Source organism: Ascaphus truei, chromosome 3, assembly GCF_040206685.1.
Source record: "Ascaphus truei isolate aAscTru1 chromosome 3, aAscTru1.hap1, whole genome shotgun sequence".
Taxonomy (NCBI): domain Eukaryota; kingdom Metazoa; phylum Chordata; class Amphibia; order Anura; family Ascaphidae; genus Ascaphus; species Ascaphus truei.
Genome location: NC_134485.1, coordinates 377,572,537 through 377,594,636, shown reverse-complemented (window position 1 = coordinate 377,594,636; position 22,100 = coordinate 377,572,537). Strand labels below are relative to the sequence as shown.

The 22,100-nt window shown below is 41.5% G+C and overlaps 1 protein-coding gene across 5 annotated transcripts in view; it reads right to left on the bottom strand.

The window, feature by feature from the left end:
- ZDHHC20 (zDHHC palmitoyltransferase 20) overlaps positions 1 to 22,100 on the bottom strand; it is a 65,730-nt gene that overhangs the window by 5,632 nt on the left and 37,998 nt on the right. For 3 of the 5 annotated variants that reach the window (XM_075592263.1, XM_075592267.1, XM_075592265.1), the window contains 6 exons: positions 16,482 to 16,514; positions 16,258 to 16,378; positions 9,553 to 9,588; positions 7,426 to 7,558; positions 4,791 to 4,917; positions 3,036 to 3,125 (listed from right to left, as the gene is read on the bottom strand). In XM_075592263.1, coding sequence (XP_075448378.1) covers positions 3,036 to 3,125; positions 4,791 to 4,917; positions 7,426 to 7,558; positions 9,553 to 9,588; positions 16,258 to 16,378; positions 16,482 to 16,514 — 540 coding nt within the window. The remainder of the gene's footprint in view (positions 1 to 3,035; positions 3,126 to 4,790; positions 4,918 to 7,425; positions 7,559 to 9,552; positions 9,589 to 16,257; positions 16,379 to 16,481; positions 16,515 to 22,100) is intronic. The other 2 variants (XM_075592264.1, XM_075592268.1) reach the window with 1 other exon arrangement.

Below are 22,100 nucleotides of genomic sequence, written 5' to 3'. Positions count from 1 at the left end.
AATTAGATGGTCTAATAGCCAATTTCTACATGCAAATAATTTGACAAAGATGCCATTTTGTTAAATAAATCATGACACGGTGTAATATGTCATGTGTTGTTGTTCATCTGAGGTTGTATTTACCTAGTTTTTAGACCTGCTAAGGAACAGATGATTGTTATTATGTCCTGATATGTAAAACCATGGAATTCAGAGGGTGTACTTTCTTTTTCACACAACTGTATATGTATATATATGTATAAATATATAGTGCAGAATAAATGCGTTCTTTAGTATTAGGTGATACCTTTTTTATTGGACTAACAATTTATGTCATAGGACAAGCTTTCGAGAGTTATCCTCTCTTCTTCAGGTCAAGCAATACTGATATACAAAAGATTCAATGGCTAAAACAGTGTAGAGAGAAAAAAAAAAAAAAACAACAGATATGTACTGTAGATAAGGTAGGGTGTTAAAAGTGTTTGAAGCCAGGGGACAGTGACAAGGAAAGGTGGGGAGGGGGAGGGATTCTGGGGGAGGGGGAGGGATTCTGGAGGAGGGGGAGGGAGAAAGTGTGGATAAAAACGGAGGCAAGCAGGATAATTACAAACAATTTTGATAGGGTGTGAGAAAACTCATGTCCGCATTAAGTCCTTTGGTTTTGGTGTCAAAGAGTCTTATCATTCTGAGTTCAAATGTTTTCCGGTCTTAGGTGCGTTTAAATATTCCATTGAGGATTTTGATTTTTAAATCATTTATGGAATGATCTGGTTGTGAGAAGTGATGTCCCACAGGTGAGCAGTATCTTCCTTCTTCGTGATGGAGTATAGAGTGTCTGTGCATATTTATTCTTCCTTGTAGTTTTAGGCTGGTTTCCCCAATGTAGCAACCTTGGTCACATCTGTTGCACTGAATCATATACACTATATTCCTGGATGTGCAGCTGTATGATCCTTTAACATTGAATGTTCTCAATTTTTTTCTCAACACTGTTTTAGCCATTGAATCTTTTGTATATCAGTATTGCTTGACCTGAAGGAGAGGATAACTCTCGAAAGCTTGTCCTATGACAAATTGTTAGTCCAATAAAAAAGGTATCACCTAATACTGAAGAACTCATTTATTCTGCACTATCGCAACTGGACTAACACGGCTATTTTCTGCTATATAAATATATACACACACACACACGAACGAAGCTAAAATAACATGTCATTTTTATACAATAATTACAGATGGACCACTCTCCTTCTTGAGATGCACTCCATCCCACAATAAGCAGCCACTTCACTTTGTGAAGTGCCCCTTATTCCCTCTACACCAGGCCTGCATAACTCGTAACGTGAGAAGGGCCGAACTGCTCCAAGGAAAAAAAAATTGGACCGCACGGGTAAAATCATCATCATCCTCTCTCCTCCAGCACCTCATCCTCATCATCCTCATATCTCCCCCAGCACCCTTCATCATCCTCATATCAGAACCCCTCACTATCAATCTTTGCGATACTCCCCATCTATCTCTCATACCCCCATCTCTCCCCCTCACCCACACACACAATACTCCCCCTCCACATCAAACACACAATACCCCCCTGCACACCACACACATACCACCCCCCCTGCACCTCACATCACTCTCCCCCCTGCACCTCACATCACTCTCGCCCCCTGCACCTCACATCAACTCCCCCTGCACCTCACATCAACTCCCCCTGCACCTCACATCAAGCCCCCCAGCACCTCACATCAAGCCCCCCAGCACCTCACATCAAGCCCCCAGCACCTCACATCAAGCCCCCAGCACCTCACATCAAGCCCCCAGTACCTCACATTAACCCCCCAGCACCTCACATCAAGCACCCAGCACCTCACATTAACCCCCCCGCACCTCACATTAACCCCCCCGCACCTCACATTAACCCCCCAGCACCTCACATCAAGCCCCCAGCACCTCACATCAAGCCCCCAGCACCTCACATTAAGCCCCCAGCACCTCACATTAACCTTCCAGCACCTCACATCAAGCCCCCAGGCCCCAGCACCTCACATTAACCCCCCCCGCACCTCACATTAACCCCCCCCGCACCTCACATTAACCCCCCCCGCACCTCACATTAACCCCCCAGCACCTCACACCAAGCCCCCCTGCACTTCAAACCCTTCCCTCCCTCCTCTCCCCTTCCCTTGGCTTGCAGTGGAGGAGGCGGCGGCAGAGCAGGCAGGAGTGCACGCAAGATCTAGCAAGCAGCAGGCAGCAAAGGAAGTGCCCCAATGCTAGAGCGTGCTGCTACCCTGCGAGGGGGAGAGCGGGCTTGCAGGGGGGGGGGGGGGAGAGCGGGCTTGCAGGGGGGAGGGGGGGAGCGGGCTTGCAGGGGGGGGGGGGAGAGCGGGCTTGCAGGGGGGGGGAGAGCGGGCTTGCAGGGGGGGGGGGAGAGCGGGCTTGCAGGGGGGGGAGAGCGGGCTTGCAGGGGGGGGAGAGCGGGCTTGCGGGGGGGGGGGGGGGAGAGCGGGCTTGCAGGGGGGGGGGAGAGAGCGGGCTTGCAGGGGGTGGGGGAGAGAGCGGGCTTGCAGGGGGGGGGGTTGACAGCGGGCTCGCGGGGGGGGGGGGGCGCGGGAGAGTGGACTCGGGAGGGAGGGGGGGAGCAGAAAGCCGCCGCGGGCCGCACAGTGAGTGCAGGCGGGCTGCATGCGTCCCGCGGGCCGCGTGTTGTGCAGGCCTGCTCTACACTGTAAGCTCCCATGGGCAGGCCCCTCATTACTTTCTGTACCTGTTTGCACTTGTTTGTCCTTATTTGTGATGTCATTCTGTTAATGTCATTTACATAACCCCGTACCCCCACACCACGCTGCGGAATAAGTTGGCGCTTTACAAATAAATGATAATAGCAAGTCTGGCTATAGAGATGTAAATAAGTGTGATACACAAACATGGAAATGCAAAAAAAAAAAAAAAAAATACACAAGCAAATGTAAAACTGGACAGGAATGAGGAATTGTACCACCCCCTATTTGCTTAAATTGTTCCGAATGCAAAGAAAAAGCACAAGACACACGTACTGTTTGGCAGAATCACTTTGGCTTGCAGCAGCATTTTGCTCTGGATCACTCATCACCAGGCGAGTGGGAAAGGTACAGCCATCGCCCAAGCTGTAACATGACACATTGAACGGTTTGCATAGTCTCAACATTGTCCAGTGCAGGGGGCGCAAACTTTATTTGCTGCGTCCCCTTTGCCTGCTCTCCTCTGCTGTAGGCCGGTTTACATTAAATAATATATATAAATCTTTTAATGTGTCCATGGAAACCAAATGCTTTTTGAAATGTTATTGCAATCTTTACCGAATTTATTTTACATTATGACGAAGCATTGTATGTACAGTTAAAATGTTGATCCAGACGTGATCATTTTTTCTTGTTTTGTTTCGCTAACGAAGAACAATTATTGCCGCATAACTTCAATATTACAATATCTAAGAAAATGGAGACGTATTAATTTTACACATGTGAAATGATTACATTTAGGGCGGCGGTATTATTTTCAAGAAAGCCAATTATATTGATAAGTTATTTTAAAAAAATAAAACAGTACCAGCAGCACAAACAGCTGGGATACTAATAGAGGTCAAACACAAAGCAATTTCATGGAAAAGAGAGCACAAAAATGTCATAAACAGAACATATTACACAGGGCACTTTCAAGATGCAGCTACCCAAATAAATACTCCCCCAGAGAGGGGCATACCCAGGAGGACTGGGGAAGGGGGACAAGGAAGACAAACACACTGATCTACACACTACAAATATCACAATAAAGTGCAAAAAAGGTGTTATGCACTGCCAAAAAGGCAACAACACAAAAAAGTGTGTGTTGGAGGTTTGGGCATCAATAGAATGCTGGGCAGAATCGTCACAATTTACTGTGAACACAAAGTCTAAACACAGGGCTCCATTTTTAAATCAGATGAATAGTGTTGCATAAGTGCGTGTTCTGATTTGAGAAAAGCCAAAATATACTATTGGCAGTGACATGTTTAAGGGGTTATATCTGGGTGATTGATAAAAAAAAATTCTGCCACCTATACGTCTTTAAATAATTTTTTGTTACAGTTAGTTTGTAAACATGGTGAGCAGAGACTTGGTGGGGGTTTGATTTCTTCTGGCTACTCCCTTTTGTCCCCTGTGTCTGTGTTGAGCAAGTTTAAAAGCCAGATCTCCCCTCTCTAACCCCATTTATTGGCCGACTGATCAGGACATGGTAGGCCAGGAGTGCTCAAAGTTTCTACGTTGCGCCCCCTGCATGCCAGCCCCAGCCCCACCTTCTCAAATGACGCAGCGGGTCGTGTCGTCACGTGACCCAAGCGTGGTCATTTGACGCTGCGTTGCCATGTGACGCATCCAGAAGCCGGCTGAATCCTGGTAAGTTGAGGTTGCAGAGGCCTCGTACGGTCCCCCGGCTTATAATTTAAATGCTTCGGGGAAGAGTGCAGGGCCTCTGTAACCACCGCGGCGCCCCAAAAACAATCTCACACACCCCTGGGGTAGGCTAAGGGTAAAAAAAACACTGCCAGAGGCTCCTAAGAAACCCAATATGGAAAGATATCAAAGAAGCCAGATGTTTGCTTTTAGCATAGTTACAATAGTTTAAGGACTCTAATTATATTGTTATATTGATTACATAAGGTTATCTTTTGGCTGTCTTAGTGAGATTGAACCTTGAAGCAACAGGCAGGGTACATACCATTCTATAACACAAAGCACGGGCCACAAAAAGACAGTGATAGAGGAAGCCCTGCAAACAATAACTTAATATACCTTGTAAAAATAGGCAGTACCCAAAACTTCTTTTCATCACCAAAAACTTCTCTCAAATTTTTGCTGAAACCAAGGGAAAAGCCATTTCTCTCTGGGCCACTTCGAAATGAGGGAGCTCGGAATGCCTCTGAATGAGAAAGACAACAAAATGAAAAAGTAAAGTATACAAAATCAAAATAAAAACATGAAATCATTGAGAGCACAATATCCTTTGATTCAGTTAACCAAACTAACTGAGCATGGTGTCATCCAACAACCTATTATATTTGCAACATACAAAAAAAAGGCGTATATGGTTTAAAAGCACTTGTTCATCATCTCTGTATGAACTACAGGCGGTGGTTACTGGAATAAAATATCCTCGTACTGCTTTGGAAAAAAAGGGGAGCCCAGTTTCAGCTCTGACGTTGGGCTAGTCACTTCATCTGCCTGTGCCGCAGGTACGAAAATGAGACTGTAAGCTCTGCAGGTCAGCCTCGTGCAAACACTTTATGTACAGTGCTAAATACACCAGTAACTCTTTCATAAGAAAAAAATGAGTACTATTCGATATCTATACTGCATGTTGAAAAACAGGAGATTTAAATGAAGCAATAGTAAAAACCTTCAAAAATAAACACGTGAATGCAAACCCCTTCAACTCGTAAGGGGCTGAAATGCATCGCATAACACATGCAAGATACTAGTCTCCAGCCATGAAAAGTTGACACCGCACATATACAGATGTAGTCAGGCTTAACATACCTGGCGTGGGGATGTTTGTGAGATTTATCTTGCCGTTCGCATGAAAATTGTCCCAGAATTTTCTACAGCTTTGAAATGGAGTTACACAATTTGTCACTGTGTAATTTCTGGGAACAGGCACTCAATATGTGAATTGTGTAGCGGCGAAGCTGTACGGAGTTCCTATTACGGAGTTCCTATTTAGGAGTTATACTATACAGAACGCACGTGTCATTATTTGTTTATTTATGCCATGCACATCCGTGTACTATGATTCTGAATGGGGACTAAGTATTGATCGCAGCGAAGCAAAAGGACGTGAGTCTCTAACCCAAATGGTACTTCCACGAAAAGTTATGTAAACTGCGTAACTTTTGATGCAAGTTCAAAGCAAAGACAAAAGGATTTTTCAAAATGTATAAGTCCGGTGAAGCAGTAAGGGCCTTCTATAGTATATTGTCCAAAGCAGGCGTTGTGCATAAAATTTATTTATACAATATTTTACCAGGAAGTAAAACATTGAGAATTACCTCTCGTTTTCAAGTATGTCCTGGGCACAGAGTTAAGACAAATAATACATGTTTACAAATACAGTTACATAATGAGCAGGGTATACATTATATACAAGACATTGCATGCACAGTTAAGGATAATTTATATTATGGGCGTATGAAACAATTACAGACCACATTAAAATGTGTGACAGCCTTAGGCCTCGTTCAGGGTGCCAGCTGCAGGAGTTGGAGGGAGGGCGGCAGTGCAGCAGTTTGCTGGGCGATCTGTGTTTATCCCCCAGCAGACTTTTCAACGTTGGAGGGGGCGGGGATACACACGGCAGGTTAAGTATCGAGGTTGCAGTCATGAAATCATTCTCAAGAATGATTTCATTGGCTGCCTAGGTCCCTGTGACGCTGCTGCAGCTCCAAAAAACGAAATTTTCGTTTATTGAAACTGTAGCCAGCTTCAACTCCTTGCTTCGGAGACAGGGCAGTTGCTACCCTGACAACCAGTATTCAAATTGAATACTTTGTTTCTCACGGCAGCACGCACGGCAGCACGCCCTCCCTCCGAAGCCAGCACCCTGAACGAGGCCTTAGATTTGAAAGAACTTAGACTGGTGGTGGATGTAAGAGTCTCCGGTAGGTTGTTCCAGTTTTGGGGTATTTGAGGTATTGCTAGATCTGAAAAATTTGGCTCTTTACCCAAACCTATAATATTTCAGGTGCGACAAAGTAACACTGAGCTATAAGAAAGAATGCGTGATGGATAGGATGAGCAAGTGAGGAAAAGCCACTTTACCCATTCCTGGTGTTAGCCATTATATTTAATAAAAATGATATTTTATGAAAATCCCTTTATGGGGCCATAACATTGACTTATTATGCAAGTTTCCAAACAGGACGGTACAAGCAAACACGAAGAAACGTTTTTTTTTGGAGGCTTTGTGTAAAGAAATGTTGGGAAAACACCAAGTTATCAAAGTTTCCTGGCTGCAAAACGGGGACCAAAAAAAAAACAGCAGCAAATTAGTGAAACTTCTTTCTAATGAAACCAATGAGATTTTTTTTCCTTGGAAAAATCTTGTCATTTTGCATCAGTTGGCGGCTGGAAGACAGAGGATACCAAAGTAAATTGTGTACTGGGGATAGGGAGAGGCAGGTGTTTACTTCATTACTTACAATGATTTACGGTAGATGCTAATCAACAAACATTACCAGGTACCCATCCACCAGCTCCAGGGATCAAATGCATGTAGTAACTCTCTTTTGTGTTAGGTTTGCTTTTTTACTGCTACATCTATGTCACCTGGAACTCAGTGTAAATGTTCCATGTGTCAGGGCGCGGTCACAAAGTATGCAAAAAAGAGGTTATATCAAGAAATGTTATGTTCAGTACACATTTCATCTCTTACCTATGGTTGACCTATTTTTGCCAACGAGCCAGCAATGATAGCTGAAAAGTGACAGTACGCTGATGAAGAACATTGCAGCCACAAAGAAAAGGAAAAGGACATGGAATTTCGCATGAGTGTCTGGGAGGTCATTCTATAGAGAGAGAAAGTATAACATGTGTTAGTCTGATAAAAGTGCTTTGTGAGGTTTATACAAAACCTGGCACTTCAGCAGCTAGATAAATACATATCAAACGGTCGTGTCGTTACATTTTCTAATGTTCAAACATTAGACGGACAGTCTCAACTAACAGACCATACAAATATTTCCTACATTTGCCAAACTAATTCTTCTTTCAAAATATGTAGTCATCATAAATCAAGATGTAACTTCTGTGCCCTGTGAAATGTGTATGTTTTTCTTTGCATGTGGAACCGTGTAATTCTCTACGTTACCCAACTCTTACAGGGAGATTAATGGAGCTCAGATATGGGTCATCACACAGTGATCATGTGTTAACTTCTATTGACAAATGACAGTTAACATGGGATCACTGAGCGATAACCCAGATCGGAGCTTAGTAAATCCTGGCTTTGGTATTCTTTACAGTTAGCTATTTCTTTGTTTGATTTCCTTGCAGCAATCATCTATATTATGCCAATTAAAGACCATATTTACTAAGCAGTCTTCTGCTGTAAGATCCCTAACAACTCATTTCAGTCAATGGGATGTACAATATCTTCCAGCGTCAGAAAGTCTCTTATGGTTAAAGACTGCGTAGTAAATATGGGCCTAAATGCACTACTGCTATTTGAACACTTAGGACAGAGTGAACTGCCCCTTGAAATCACTACTTGGTGTACTAGAAATGTTCGTAAACCTGTCCATTACATGGGTTATATTCTTGTGATAAAACATCCACCTCTTCAACTCCACACAATGCAGTGTACCTTCTCTGGAGACAAATGAATTTAAATTGAGGCCATTGGCTGCTTCTCTTAAATGAGACACCTGCAGTCCATCACAGGCTGTGCTCAGAACTCTCACTGTGTATGTTTTGACATCACAGGAGAGGATAGCAGGAGAGCATCCAAGTGGCTCTATCTATCTATCTATCTATATATATATATATATATATTGGTCTGGAAGCCAGTTTTTAAACCGCTTAAAGTAAATTCTACATACTTGGAAGCTGCAGCTCGGGCCGTTTCTGGCTGGAAAAAAAAAACCAGTGCAGTCACTAGACATTTTTTGTCCGGAAACCGCAGCTTCAGAATTTACCCCTTAATGTGAAGGTTCACAATTAGGTCCAAGTCCTGAGCAGGTAGAAGTTTAGCTTCAAGCAGCAATACTACTCCCCACCCCCATTTTTAAAATTATTTGTATATGTAAAGCGTGTGATAATGTATACTTCTACATTCTAAGCAGCTACAAGGTAACATTGACTATTGTTACAGTTTACAGCTCAAACTGCTGGAAACATTGGCAACAAATGATCATAAACAGGAAAGTGTTGCAAAGATCTTGCACTGTTGGGGAGGTGGGCTAAAGACCTGCTATAGAAATGAAAGGATGAATTAAAAAACTCATTAAAAATTACTTTAAGAGTTTAATAAAATCACACACACACACACACACACACACACACACACACACACACACACACACACACACACACACACACACACACACACACACACACACACACACACACACACACACACACACACACACACACACACACACACACACACACACACACAATCTAACACTAAAGAACTGATAACAAAAAAACCCCAATAAGATTTCACATGTTTTGCTACTTTCAGAAAGCCTAAAAACACATACACCAAGACAAAAACATGTATGCAGGATTGGTTTATGAAACTGTAGTCATAAGGATTAATCTAGATATAAAACAGACACATAAAAAAAGAAAAAAGGTCTAAGCAACCACAGCTCCTCTTAGTCACATTACAAATGCCTTTCTATTGGGAACAGGTCGCTGATTATTTGAAATTAAGTAACAACACGCAGGGCAGCATCAATTTGTCTTTATAAGAGATTGTTCATGCAGTTTTCAAGAAATGACCCTTTATAGTTAAGTTTAAGTGAACAATAATAAATCACTCAACTAGTTATTTTACCTGTGGACAACTCTCTTCAGATTTCCTGCGGCACAGCTTTACACAAACAAAGACAATTTATTAGACACCAACATGGTTTTATCACATAATGAAAGTATGGGACGGGAATACATTATGTTCATGCAGACCGATGTATGCATTGTTTAATGAGCCGACATTTCCTCCAAGGGTTACTAAAGATGTTCACAAACATTACATACCGGACAATACAAAGAGAGATACTGTAAGTTAATAATACTGTAAGTTAATAATACTTTAGAGTATTGTCCCAAGAAACCTATTTTTACTTGGTTCTGAAGGCAGAGGATCCGGTCATACAAAGCGTTGCCAATACACAGAAAAGCTTAAGCAGTAGTGCTTTGAACCGTCAGTATATTCTGGCACTGCAGGTAACACCAGAGCAGGCACCTCAAAAACATCAACTTAGATTGTAAGCTCTCCGGGGGAGGGATTTCCTGTCCTATTGGTTCATTTTGTTTGTTGCACTTCTTATATTAGAATTCCCTGTATTGTTGCTTTTGTAAAGCGTATACTGTTGGCACTATATAAATAATATACATACAATGGATTATGGAAACCACTCAGGATCTCAGAGATGTAGGCAATCAAAAGACAGGAGATCAATGCTGCAGATAGTCAGTGTCATGTCCCAAAAGCAAATAGAAGCTGCCAAGTAGTTGGAAGTGCTTGTGGCCATTTGAACCATGCCGCCTCATACTGTATACCAGTGCTTAAACTTTGTATACTGGGTCTCATCAAAAGCCATTGTTTTGCTCCAATTTGCCTTTTAAAAAAATCCCTTATGAAAGAACAGTAGGATATAATAAATGGGTTGTTGATGCACTGAAACAGCACTGAATAGTTCTTTTCTAAGCTCTTTGTATTGACTCTGAATATATTTGTATATACTGTAGTTATTATATCCCCTCTTAGACGCCTCTTTTTTAAAGTAAACAAATCTAATTTAGATAGTGTCTCTTCAGAAGTCAGATTTCCCATCCCTTTTATTCATTTGGTGGTTCTTCTCTACACTTTCTAATTCCATAATGTATTTTCTATGAAGTGGTGCCCAAAACTGTACCCCATATTCAAGGTGTAGTCTTACAAATGCTTTATAGAACTGCATAATTATACATACATCCTTCCCATCCATACCACCATTTAATGCAAGATAAGATCTTATCTGCCTTTGCAGCTACTATGTAACATTGGGCACTATTGTCAAGCATGGGGTCTACAAGCACCCCTAAATCACTCCCCATCAAGGATTGACCTATTTTTGCCCCATTTAATTTGTAAATTGAGTGTTTATGCTTATTCCCCAAATGTATAACTTTGCATTTATCTGTATTAAACCTCATCTGCCATTTACCTGCCCAGGTTTCCAGTCTATCCAAGTTCTTCAGGAGAGAAATTACATCTTGCTCTGATTTTACTACCTTAAACAATTTAGGGTAATCAGAAAAGATGGAGACGACTTTGCTCTCCATGCCAACCTCAAGGTCATTAATAAACAAGTTAAACAGCAGTGGTCCCAGTACCAATCCTCGAGGTACTCCACTTACTTTAGCCCAACCTGAAATGGTTCCATTTACTATATATCTCTGTCTGTCCTTTAACCAGTTTTTTCAATCCAGGTGCATATATTTTTACCGAGTCCAATTTGCTTTATTTTGTACACTAACCTCATGTGGCACCGTATCAAAAGCCTTTGCAAAATCTAAGTAGGCCACATCAACTGCATTACCCTGGTCTAAATTCCTACTTACCTCCTCAAAGAAACAAATAAGGTTAGTTTGGCACGATCTATCCTTCATAAATCCATGCTGACTATTACTAATCCTTTTATTATCCATTAGATATTCACAAATATTATCCCGTACTAAACCTTCAAGTAGTTTCCCCACTATTGATGTTAGGCTTACAGGTCTGTAATTCCCCAGTTGTGATCCAACTCCATTTGGTAAATATAGGCACCACTTCTGCTTTACACCAATTTTGTGGTACTGAACCTGCGGGAATGAGTCCTTGAATATTAAATGTAACGGCTTGGCTTTTACTGAATTTAGCTCCTTAAAGAGGCAGCACAAGCAGCACTTTATAAAAAGTGTTTTAATATATGCAGCCTTTGATTACCTTTATTGACAATTAATTACTTAAGCTGCCGATTGATTGATTGATTCATTCTCCCGTGATCGATCAGCAAAAACCTGCTTCCCAGGGTTCACTAAATGGCTGTCTTTCAGTTGCAATCAAACTCAGCAGCTACAATGTATTCTTATATTACTATGGTAACATTATCTATTGTTACAGTTTGCAGATCAAACTGCTGGGAATATTGTCAACAAATGATCAAACAGGAAAGTATTGCAAATATTTTACACCGCTGGACAAGTGTTCTAAAACCTGCTATAAAAATCAAAGGAAGATCAAAAACGCATAAAAAATGGCATCAAGAGCTGAAGAAAAAAATATAGTATTATCCAATACTATAGAACCGATTTAACAAAACACACATGTAGGATAGTGCATGGATTGCTCCTTTAAGAACTCTTGGATGTATGCCATCGGGGCCAGGTGCTTTATTTACTTTAATTTTATCAATTCGCCTATGCACTTCTTCCTCATTTAAACCAATTGTTAATTAATAGAGGTGGTGGCGGCTTCCAAATGTGGCACTATTATTGCAATGGATTCCTCCCTGCTAAATACAGAGGCAAAGAATGTATTTTAATACCTCTGCCTTTTCCTCATCTCCAATAATTTGCCTGACCATCTCACTGAAAGGGTCTTATACAGGCAGTCCTCGGTTATCCAACGGAATCCGTTCTGGAAGTAGCGTTGGATAGTGAAACCGTTGTAAAGTGAATCCCATGTTATTCAGTTGTGGTGAGCGTTGGATAACGCATTCAGGCGTCGGATAACGCAATCCGGCGTCGAAAAACGGCCCATAGGGTTGCATTTTAAAACGTTGGTTATGCCATTCGTTGTAAAGTGAAATGTTGGACTACCTGTATTTTCTTTTCTAATCTTTGTTATTAAGGTAAAGAACTTGTTAGGGTTGACCTTACTTTCTATTGCAATCCTTTTTCATTTGCATTGTTTGCTAATTTTATTGCCCCTTTGTATCTTTTGGTTTGTTCTTTATAATTCTGATATGATGCCTCTGTCCTTTCTGACTAAGGCCTGGGACCCGCTGCGCTCGTTGGCGCGGGCGGCAATGTAGCGAGTTCCCCACCAGCAGGGGAATCCTTGCGAGCCGGTCCCGGTCCCCACTGGCTGCACAGCTGATCACACGCTGTGGCGCGTCAGCCGCTAAGAGACACCACAGAATGGTGTTTCCTAGCGTTAAGCGTCACGTGGTGTGGCTGTGAGCCAATGGGGAGGGGAGGCTGCGGGAGGAGGAGAGGCTTCGGGGAGCGGGGAGGAGTGTGGAGTGAAAGCAGCGTGAGTGCCTGTCTGTGTGTGTGTCTGAGTGCGTGAGTGCCTGCCTGTGTGTGTGTGTGTGTATGTGTGTGTGTGTGTGTGTGTATGTGTGTGTGTGCCTGTCTCTGTCTGTGTGTGTGTGTGTGTGTGTGTATGAGTGCGTGAGTGCCTGCCTGTGTGTGTGTGTGTGTGTGTATGTATGTATGTATGTATGTATGAGTGCCTGCGTGTGTGTGTTTTTTTTACTTACCTGCAGCCCGTGGAGGGAGGGGGGGGGAGAGTAGCGGGTCCCTCCTGCAGCCCGTGGAGGGAGGGGGGGGAAGAGTAGCGGGTCCCTCCGCTCAAGCCACGCCCCCCCCCCTCCCTGTCAATCCTCCCACTCCCGCCCACCTCCCGCTCCGGCCCCTCACGTCATGGCAGCGCCCCCTCACGTCATGGCAGCGCCCCCCCGACCCGTTTGGCCACGCCCCCCCGCTCCGAGAAAAGTATCCTGTAGACCGCAGATCGCGGTACAGCGAGTTGCACGCGCCGCCGGCAAGCAAGCCAGCCGTGCGGACGCGTGCAACGGGACCTTAGCCTTAGAATCTAAATGCCTGCCTCTTCCCTTCCATTTCCTCTCCTACCTATTTATTTAGCCACTTCAGTCTGAAGAGGATCTTTTCATTATAAATACGTACGGTTTGATAAATGAGAGACTGCAGGAAAAGGATTCTGGGAAGGAAAGACGAAAGCTTAGAGATCAATGATGTGACAAAAGAGAGTATGGTTCACAAATCCACATCATCTTAGCTCTACTGCACATTTAAGAAATTGATGCTCTATGTTTCAGGCAACACCAGCATTGAAAATAAAATAATCGATAAACATTTTTTAACGGTGCATAAGAAACGTCCAAGAAGATTTAAAGTATACATTTCTTAAAAGCACATTTTATTGTGCCTTATTTGGACTTCAGATATAATAGCCATTTTACTTTCAAAACACCTTTCACCAAATACAATTTCCTCTTCCTTAATTCACCCCATTAAAGAGCAAAAGGCTGCACTATAAATTGAATTGATCCAGAACATACATACTTAAGTCATTGGTCATAATAAAAAAAAAAAAAAAAGTCTTTACCTAAATATATTTATACAGTCCCATGTGTTATAAGCTCAGTGCCAAAAAAATAATACTGTACTTGCAATTTATTTCGAATTTACTGGATCAAAAAAACAAGATCAACAGAGCCAAAATCACAAAAAACTAAATGTTACCTCCTGATTACTTATCTCATGCTACATGAAAGCCTGCAAAATGGGTTCAGCTTACCATGGGACTGGATTAGTGTTTTTGGAAGGATGGTGATCTTCTAATGGTTTAAGCTCCCTGCCTACTTACTCCCAAGTGATCTACTAACGACAAGGTTTACATGTCAGAGATCCTTCCCCCAGGAACATTAAAGAAGCAAGAGGAATTCAGCTCAGAGGCCATGGTAAAAAAATACTACAAATTGGGACTTGTCTAATCTGGGGTTACCATGACATGGAGGGCAAGCTTGTGTTTTTAAAATATATATATTTATAGTGGACGAATATTTCCTTTGCATTAAAATTCAACATAATTCAGTTGCCATTCAAGCTAAATCTTAATTCTCCATCTAAATTTACTAGGTGTGGAAGAGATTTTGGCACAACAAAACAATGAAAGTGCAATTGTGTCATGACTTTAATGTGAAGTGTCATGAAGGGTCGTGGCACTCAAATATCAGCATTTGCACGCAAACAAAAAGGAACGTCTAAAAGTGAATTTTTTTACACAAAGTCCATTTCTCTGACAGATCGAGGAACTGCACTTCCTGCAGCAGCATCAAGTACTAGGAGGGGATACAAATGGGAGACACCTACGACTTATACTAGTATTGGTCAGAAAGATATGAATTCAGTGTTGGCGTTGCTGCCATTTATAGAAGAGAAACCCCACTATAGACAATGTAAAAATCACAAACAGAGAGATACACTACACACTGATCAGGCGTGTCGCACTTCAGTCCCGAGTAAACTGCTGTTGACATATGGTACCTAATGCAGGATCTCGCTGCGATGACCCCTCATCGGTGCTTCGTAAATCACAGCAACAAGGCAATATTTACTAAGCAGCGCCAAGTCATAATACACTTTACAGCTCATTCAAGTGAATGGGCCATACGATGTGTTATGGTTTTGCCCAACATTGCAATTTTCACCCATATTAATTGCACACGAGCATTATCAAGATGGCTCCATGTCTACAGTACCATGTCCTTTATGAGGTATCAGACAGTTAAATAAACCAGTTTGGGAATATGTAGTTGTGGTTATAATGCCTTGAACATCACAAATATAACATATGGATGGCTCTTGGAGACACAATGCATTGTATGACTTATGATCATTTTAGATCATGATGTAGTATCGTGCTTGACAATGATCTAGATAGAAATCCGTCTTACCTGGTAGATTCCCAGAAGAGAGAGGCAAGACTAAAACTAAGGTATATATTTACCAAGAAGGGTCTTTGTATGATCAGACAGTAATAAAAAGATGCAGTCCAATATGGCCTTCTAACACAATATAGTTAAGGTTCAACCTGGATCAGAATGAAAACTAGCACTTTTTGTCACTGCATACAGAACCTTTCTTACTGTGGTGAAAAAACAAACAAAATGTATCCCTCTAGAGTGTAAGCTCTGCCAAGCAGCCCCCTCATTACCTCTTTGTATCTGTTTGTCCAGGTTTGTCCTCACTTGTTTGTAAATGTTTATGTAATATACAGAACTCTGTACCCCGCTGCGGAATATGTTGGTGCTTCACAAATAAACGATAATAATACCTTAAGTTGGTATAATTCTTGTTACTCATGTATTGGCTATTAACCAAATTAACCAACACCTCATCGCTGATCATCACTAAACCGTAAGTAATAAAAATCATTTATCATTTTAACACAGGTTTTAAAACAAGCCGTCAGCACAATGTGAAAAGATAGGGGCTCAAATAATGCCATAAACGTGACTTCATCCCCATTTGTAATGTAAATTTCCTGTTAAATATGCAACCTGCACATTACAGGGTCATCTACTGAACAGAAGAGACGGAGATAAAGTGTATATTTGTAGCTATACAAGTGCCAGTGAACATTAATCAGTCAAATGCAATAACTTTACCATGCTTACCCCCGCTCCTTTACATTGATCTGTTTCATAATGCTATCGAAATAATTAACTGTTGATATATCGATATTTAGAAAATAAACACTTACTGTCCAAAACCTTATGAAATACTGAAGAACGGTAGCAGCAATGAATAGACAGTACAGTAAGGAGTACATCAAAAACAGGAGGAAGAACTTGTAGTTGGAAAATCCCACACAATTGTTCACCCTAAAAAACAAAACAAAAAACACAGAAGTCAGATTGTGGGGGAAAAGAAGAAGAATGAATTCTGGTAAACGGTGTGTAGATCCCAGAGTTATCAAACACATACCATGGGCAATGATGGTCCATCTTCAGTACACATCTGAGAGGAGAGAAACACAGTCATTCAATATAAACATCACGGAAGTTCACTGCCCAAATAAGGCACATGACCATACACATTATGAGAAAAGGACATTTACATATCCGATATGGAATTAAAACAAAGGGAGCGGCTCCTGTGATGCTTAAAACACAGCTATAATAACTTCCGTTTTGTAATACTGCAGCTCTGTTCAGGTTTTCAGCACTTAAGAAATATGTAAAACAGGTTTTATTTCAACTAATCACAGTCAATATAAATGCAGATATATAGATAAAACAAAACAACAAGGACCACTTAAGGAGAATATAGTAGCTGGTTTTCATAACGTCTTTAGAAAATGATCTTCCTGTACATCGTGCTGTTTTGACATTTGATTGACAGCCCATGTAAAATTGTAGTCCCACTGTTCAGAGCTTGGAACGTTAGCAAAGTGAAAGCAGGTTTATCAGGTAAGCACATTTAGAAATTAAAGGTTACCTGCAAGAAGAAACATGACATACAAAAACTTCATGTATATTTCTAAAGGTAATTCAAAACGTGTGTTAAACTGACAAATTAATGCTGCAGCAATTCAATGTTATACAGGTAATTAAAAAAATAAGTACGAGCACCTTGTCCACAGTACAACACATTGATTGGATCATAACTCATCTATATTATATTTCAAAGAGAACTTTCAATAGTGTCCATATTAATAAGATTAGGGCAATGTTTACTAAGCAGTGCTCTCCCACAAAATACCTTACAGACCTTGAGGGGTGTCAGATATCGTCTGGTGCTGAAAGGGGTCTCATGGCATAAAATCACATCGCATTAACAATGTCATACAGCATCTACTGAAACTGAACTAATGGCAATTAGGAGTATAAATACAAAACAAGCTTTTTGATTTTGAAATAACGTTTAAGTCTACACAATGCATCTGGTTACAGATTCCAATGCCTGTGCTAACTGTGGCGATGCTTGCAGCAAAAAACAAGATTGCCACAGGCTAAAATTGTTTTATTCTTATCAAAATTATTTAGTCAAGAGTGAACGCCCCAAAGGCGTCAGCCGAAGGACAGCCAAAGGGTGTTGCCGTTTGCTACAGTTGGGTAAAGTTACAGCTGTTACAGTATTGCATTCTGACACTCACCAACCCTCCCATGTCCTGTACACAATGTTTCAACTTACCCAGCCTTATAGATTGTAAGCTCCTTGAGGCAGGGCCTCTAACACATTGAAGGTCTATCCTACCTCTTCTAACACTATTTTAACCCTGACTGTAAATGTTACATATGCCCATAATCATATCTCTACCTGTCCATGAAATGTCAGCAAATTGAATGTATAACCTCTGTTCATTTAATGCAACATGTATTATTATAACACTGGCTCTTCCTGTCTGTCTTTTGTGTAAAAATTTTTATTGTATTTAATTGTAGTTGTTCTCAAACTGACTGTAAAGTTTTGCGATGCCCCCTTAAGCGGAGGTGTGTATTTACATTAAAAAAAAAAATGATGGTGAACAAATGTACCCATACTGTAAAGTACATGCAAGATTGAGATATGTTGGATAATTGTTTTTTTTTTTAATCTTAGTTTTTTTAAAATAATATGAAAATATAAATACAATAATTAAACATACATCGTAAAACGATATACAGACAGTCCTCGGTTATCCAACAGAATCCGTTCTGGAAGTAGCGTTGGATAATGAAACCGTTGTAAAGTGAGTCCCATATTAATCAGTGGCGGTGAGCGTTGGATAACGCATTCAGGCGTCAAAAAACAGCCTATAGGGTTGCATTGTAAAGCGTTGGATATGCCCTTCGTTGTAAAGTGAAAAGTTGGATAGCGAGGACTACTTGTATATATGCATCAACAATATCTCATCCCAGGCTATGTTTAAAAGCGGTGTTTAAAGCAGCATGCATTGGTTTAAGGGGTTTCCATATAATGTGGACTTGAGACAAAACGTGGCACTGTGCTCATTTGCATGTCATTTCCCAGAATCCCTTGTTGCGGTGGAAGCACTGTATGCTGGGTGATAATGGCAAAAAGCAGGGATGCAGACCTGTCTAAGACATGTGAATGTGCTCACAAGTAATATTGTTATATGATATATATATATAAAAATGATGTACGAACACTAGACATTGCCACAAAATAAAAAACCATCTTGATATCTGAAACCTCTTCATTTCAGAACAAATAAATCTATATATTTATATAAAAACCTACATTTGTTATAATCCATATACTAGAACTCCCAGCATCACCTTGTCTCTTTATGATAGTTATGTATTTCCAAATAACATAAGAAAGGAAACCAGATACCTGTAAACTTAGCGTTTTTGTCGTAAGGAAAATGTAATGCACTCTAAAGCACATATCTACCATGCTCTAGTCTGGGGGTGCGCAAAGTTTATGACCTGCGCCCCTCCCTGCCTCTCAGCCGCAGCGTTCGCGTTCCCCTCTCACGACGCGGCGACATGATGCCGCAGGTCATGTGACGTCACCCCACGTCATTTGACGCACATTGCCATGGTGACGCGTCACGAAGACCCGGCTGGCAGCAGGTAAGGGATGTTACAGAGGCCTCATGCCTCCCCCGGCATTTAATGTAAAATGCCTTGGCTATGACGTCACAGAGCTGGTTCGCCCTCATGTGATGCTCTAGCAAGCGGCCAAATCAAATTCATTTGTCTCGCCAAGCAGCTGAGCGACATGCGCGCTCAGCTTGGACACAACAATTTACTTTATATTTTGTGATCGCGCGCTCGCTCAGCCTGGACGTGGCCTTAGATGAAAGCTGTGACCAGTGTAACTGTAACAAATTGTCAAGTGAGGCATTTCTGCTCTTAGCTTCGGTCACTAAAACTCATGGAATTTCCAAACAGCTGCTTAGGGTATTGCGGTAAATAGGGACGTGGCACATCCCACAAAATAGCCATTTACATATTGCCCTTGGAATTTGGTCAGTCATACTTTGAAGTGGCGGTTCTAATTGGCTTTCTGTGGGTATTTGTAATAGTTTAGTGGCAATAGCATTGCTGAAGGAACACCTAAGCATCAAGAACTTTGCATAGGAAGCAGTTCAGCACGGTTTAATCTCAATGCGGCTTATTCAGTAAGCTGCAATTAAAGTCAATAGGACTTCCCACGAGATAGCACCGGATCTGCGCTTTCGCAGTTTACTGAATAAGCCGTCATGTCCTCTTTTCTAAAGCAAGCCTCAGGCTATACATTTGTGATTCGGTGGCAAAATATTACATTGTAAGCTACTTTGATAGCTCTCTGGGGCAGGAATTTCCATTTTGATTGTCTGATTTTAGGTTTGTTGTACTTAATGTAATATAATTCCCTAGACTGTATTGTCTTATGTACGCCGCTGTGTATGTGTTTAGCGCCATGTATTGTGTATGTATAAATATACAGTTAGGTCCGAAAATAATTGGACATTGATACAAGTTTTGTTATTTCGGCTGTGTACCAAAATAAATTCAAGTTACAGTTCAATAATGAATATGGGCTTAAAGTGCAGTCCTATCAGCTTTAATTTGAGGGTATTCACATCCAAATTGGAGGAAGGGTTTAGGAATTACATCTCTTTAATATGTAGCCCCCAAGGGACCAAAAGTAATTGGACAATTGACTCAAAAGCTGTTTCATGGCCTGGTGTGGGCTATTCCTTAATTATTTCATCATCAATTAAGCAGGTAAAAGGTCTGGAGTTGATTCCAGGTGTGGCATTCGCATTTGGAAGCTGTTGCTGTGAACCCACAACATGCGATCAAAGGAGCTCTCAATGCAAGTGAAACAGGGCATCCTTAGGCTGCAAAAAAAAAAAAAAAAAAATCCATCAGAGAGATAGCAGGAACATTAGGAGTGGCCAAATCAACAGTTTGGTACATTCTGAGAAAAAAAGAATGCACTGGTGAGCTCTGCACCACAAAAAGGCCTGGACGTCCACGGAAGACAACAGTGGTGGATGATCGTAGGATCCTTTCCATGGTAAAGAAAAATCCCTTCATAACATAAGAACACTCTCCAGGAGGTAGGCATATCATTATCCAAGTCTACCATAAAGAGAAGACTTCACGAGAGCAAATACAGAGGGTTCACCACAAGGTGCAAACCATTCATAAGCCTCAAGAATAGAAAGGCCAGATTAGACTTTGCCAAACAATACCTAAAAAAGCCAGCCCAGTTCTGGAACAGCATTCTTTGGACAGATGAAACTAAGATCAACCTGTATCAGAATGATGGGAAGAAAAAAGTATGGTGAAGGCTTGGAACGGCTCATGATCCGAAGCATACCACATCATCTGTAAAACACGGTGGAGGCAGTGTGATGGCATGGGCATGCATGGCTTACAATGGCACTGGGTCACTAGTGTTTATTGATGATGTGACACAAGACAGAAGCAGCCGGATGAATTCTGAAGTGTATAGGGATATATTGTCTGCTCAGATTCAGCCAAATTCAGCGAAGGTGATTGGACGGCGCTTCGCTTTACAGATGGACAATGACCCAAAACATACTGCGAAAGCAACACAGGAGTTTAAGGCAAAGAAGTGGAATATTCTGCAATGGTCGAGTCAATCACCTGATCTCAACCCGATCGAGCATGCATTTCACTTGCTGAATACAAAACTTAAAGCAGAAAGACCCACGAACAAACAACAACTGAAGACAGCTGCAGTAAAGGCCTGGCAAAGCATCACAAAGGAGGAAACCCAGCGTTTGGTGATGTCCATGCGTTCCAGACTTCAAGCAGTCATTGCCTGTAAAGGATTCTCGACAAAGTATTAAAAATGAACATTTTATTTATGATTGTGTTAATTTGTCCAATTACATTTGAGCCCCTGAAATAAGGGGACTGTGTATGAAAATGGTTGCAATTCCTAAACGTCTCATACGATATTTTTGTTCAACCGCTTGAATTAAAGCTGAAAGTCTGCACTTCGATTGCATCTCGGTTGTTTCATTTCAAATCCATTGTGGTGGCGTAGAGCCAAAATTATGAAAATTGTGTCAGTGTCCAATTATTTCCGGACCTAACTGTATGTATACATACAGGACGGGGACTTGTGAGCACACACATTTGTGCATTTGCTCTTGATGCTAGCCAAGTGAAGGAATACAATTCTGGACCTTAAAGAATCCCTTAGATACAGAAGTTGAGTGGTTACACGTGGAAGATAGAAAAAACAGGAATGACCTAACAAATGAACCTTCGAATGTTGATTTTGCTTGGCAGATATTTCTTACACAAAGTGGTCAAGTCCCCCACTCCGTAGCCTGATAATAGGCATTACATGGTCTGTGATGGTGGGTGTCAGAGACAATTACATTTGGGGGCAGGGTTAGGTAGGTGGTTGTCAGGCTCAGTGATTTTGGGGGTGGGATCAGTATGGGGCTTACAGGCTGTCTCGGGGTCATCCAGCACCATGACTGCATGCTGTGTGAGACCATCACACAGAGCCCTAATACGGAAGACTAAGGAAAAATTGTGCACAACTTGGCAGGGCTACTTACATAATAAAATTATTGTAAGTACTGTGGGTATCCTCCATATCTGGCTCATTTTCTGATCA